This window comes from Aplysia californica, unplaced genomic scaffold (assembly GCF_000002075.1).
Source record: "Aplysia californica isolate F4 #8 unplaced genomic scaffold, AplCal3.0 scaffold00038, whole genome shotgun sequence".
Classification (NCBI taxonomy): Eukaryota; Metazoa; Mollusca; class Gastropoda; order Aplysiida; family Aplysiidae; genus Aplysia; species Aplysia californica.
In genome coordinates this window covers 1917986-1919945 of record NW_004797308.1, presented here as the reverse complement: position 1 = coordinate 1919945, position 1960 = coordinate 1917986, and the positions used below count along the sequence as shown (strand labels likewise).

Below are 1960 nucleotides of genomic sequence, written 5' to 3'. Positions count from 1 at the left end.
CCCCCGGCACCAGATACCTGCATGACGAGGATCAGATTTTTGTCCTTCTTGTTGATCTGTCTTTGCCAAACAGCAGAACGGCTTCTGTTTCCGATCTGTGATCAATAGGTGGAGGGACACTAACCACTGAACAAAGCGCTGTCTGTCTCTAGCTATACGAATCTGAGCAGAGCAGAACGAGGGGACATGTGTCAGGGAGGGACACGGGATCTATTTACTCAGATCCACACAGCGCTGAACGGGACAAAGCCGAGTGTGTACATAAGGGTCTCACGTGGAACCCAATAGCCCTTTTCAAACTGATCATAATTAGAAGAATGTATGGATCGGAGATAGTCTTTTAAATCATAATACGAATGATATATGTTTCGGAGGTGGTAGTCTTTTAAAATTATATTGAGAAGATCACAATAATATGTATACGAGGTGGCTCGCGCGCTTTTAGATATGTATGTAACTTTATGAAGTGCGTTGTATGAGGACAGTGTTCTGGTGGATTCTACTGAGATGAACATTTCTACAACTTGTTGGGAGGGACGTGCGTTCGAGAAGTAGGAAGTTTCCCGCCAGTTGAGACGATGGCTGGCGTGGACCTGCGGGTAAGAACTGACCGTTAGTTCATGATTAATTCTACTCTGTGGTCACTACCGGCTTGACTCAGTCTGGCACTATACCTAACCTCTCGAAATCTTGAGCTGCAATTTACAAGAATAACCCTTTGTTTGTTTTTAACGCATTAACTACCGGCGTTCTGATCAGTCGACAACGTTTAGTGTAGAAGACGTTCCATGTTGGGGCAGTTTAAAAAAAAGAAACATAATATTTTCGTTATTCGAATTGATGTTTCAATTACGTTTTCTTTGCCCGAAACTTAAAAAGGCAGGCAACGACGTGAATGTTACGGTATATGGTAATTCATATTTCAGATTTGTGTGTGATGATTTGAAATGTTGCCGTTGGTCTGTTGCAGATAGGACCCAAGCTTATAATTATGTCCTCTCCGTCCTCACAGAGGGACGCTTCCATCACTAGAGTCTTGCCTTCCAAAACCGAGGGGCTTTTTCAGAACTAATCAAGTATATAATTTAATGGATACGTAGCTTTGAGCATGATTGAGATATTTGGTAATGGGTAGACGTTTCTTGGCACCTCTGAGCAGCACTGTACCACTCCACTGACCATCACTTATCTAGGTATCACATTGTGTCATCAGTCAACACTTGTACGGGCCGGTCGGGCAGATATTTCATTCCATCAGTCACTGCAATCTGATTTAATACTAAATATAGTTTACATATGTTTCAAAATCTCATAAGATATAACATGTTTTTAAATGTAGGAGTTTTTTCGCCTTCCTGGACACAGTTTAGATAATTTAGAAGGGGGTGATTCTGCTGACTGGGACATGTTTCAGTGTAGTCCAAAGGCCATAATGAGTGGTCTGAATGAGCTAACTAGAGAATGCCCCCAAGGTTGAAGGAAAGTTTTTTAAACGTTCTTTTGCTTGATTTGCGGTAGAAAACTGTGACTATTGTATATGTTTTTGCTCCCTCATCGACACAGGGGCCGGGGTTGGGGCTGCTCTGACCCTGCCAGTCACGGCAGCCCGGGCTTAGAGGGATAGACCATCCCAGCAGACAGACCGAGATACTCCATAAACGTTTCTCCCTAATCGGGAATCGAACACACGTCTTTTGTGAGCCATGGCGAAGTGCGGATTGTAAAGAGCTCAACGTTTAGAGGATGTTCTCCCACATACCCCGGTTGAATGGGAATGTAAAGAGCTCAACGTTTAGACGATGTTCTCCCACACACCCCGGTTGAATGGGAATGTAAAGAGCTCAACGTTTAGACGATGTTCTCCCACATACCCCGGTTGAATGGGAATGTAAAGAGCTCAACGTTTAGACGACGTTCTCCCACATACCCCGGTTGAATGGGAATGTAAAGAGCTCAACGT

General features: G+C 43.8%; 1 protein-coding gene across 1 annotated transcript in view; it reads left to right on the top strand.

The window, feature by feature from the left end:
- Nucleotides 1–91: 91 nt before the first annotated feature.
- LOC106014229 (leucine-rich repeat-containing protein 74A) overlaps nucleotides 92–1960 on the top strand; it is a gene marked incomplete at its 3' end in the record, with an annotated part of 17465 nt that continues 15596 nt past the window's right edge. Inside the window, 1 exon segment of the mRNA XM_013091493.2 lies at nucleotides 92–599. Within this exon segment, the coding sequence (XP_012946947.1) occupies nucleotides 579–599 (21 nt within the window).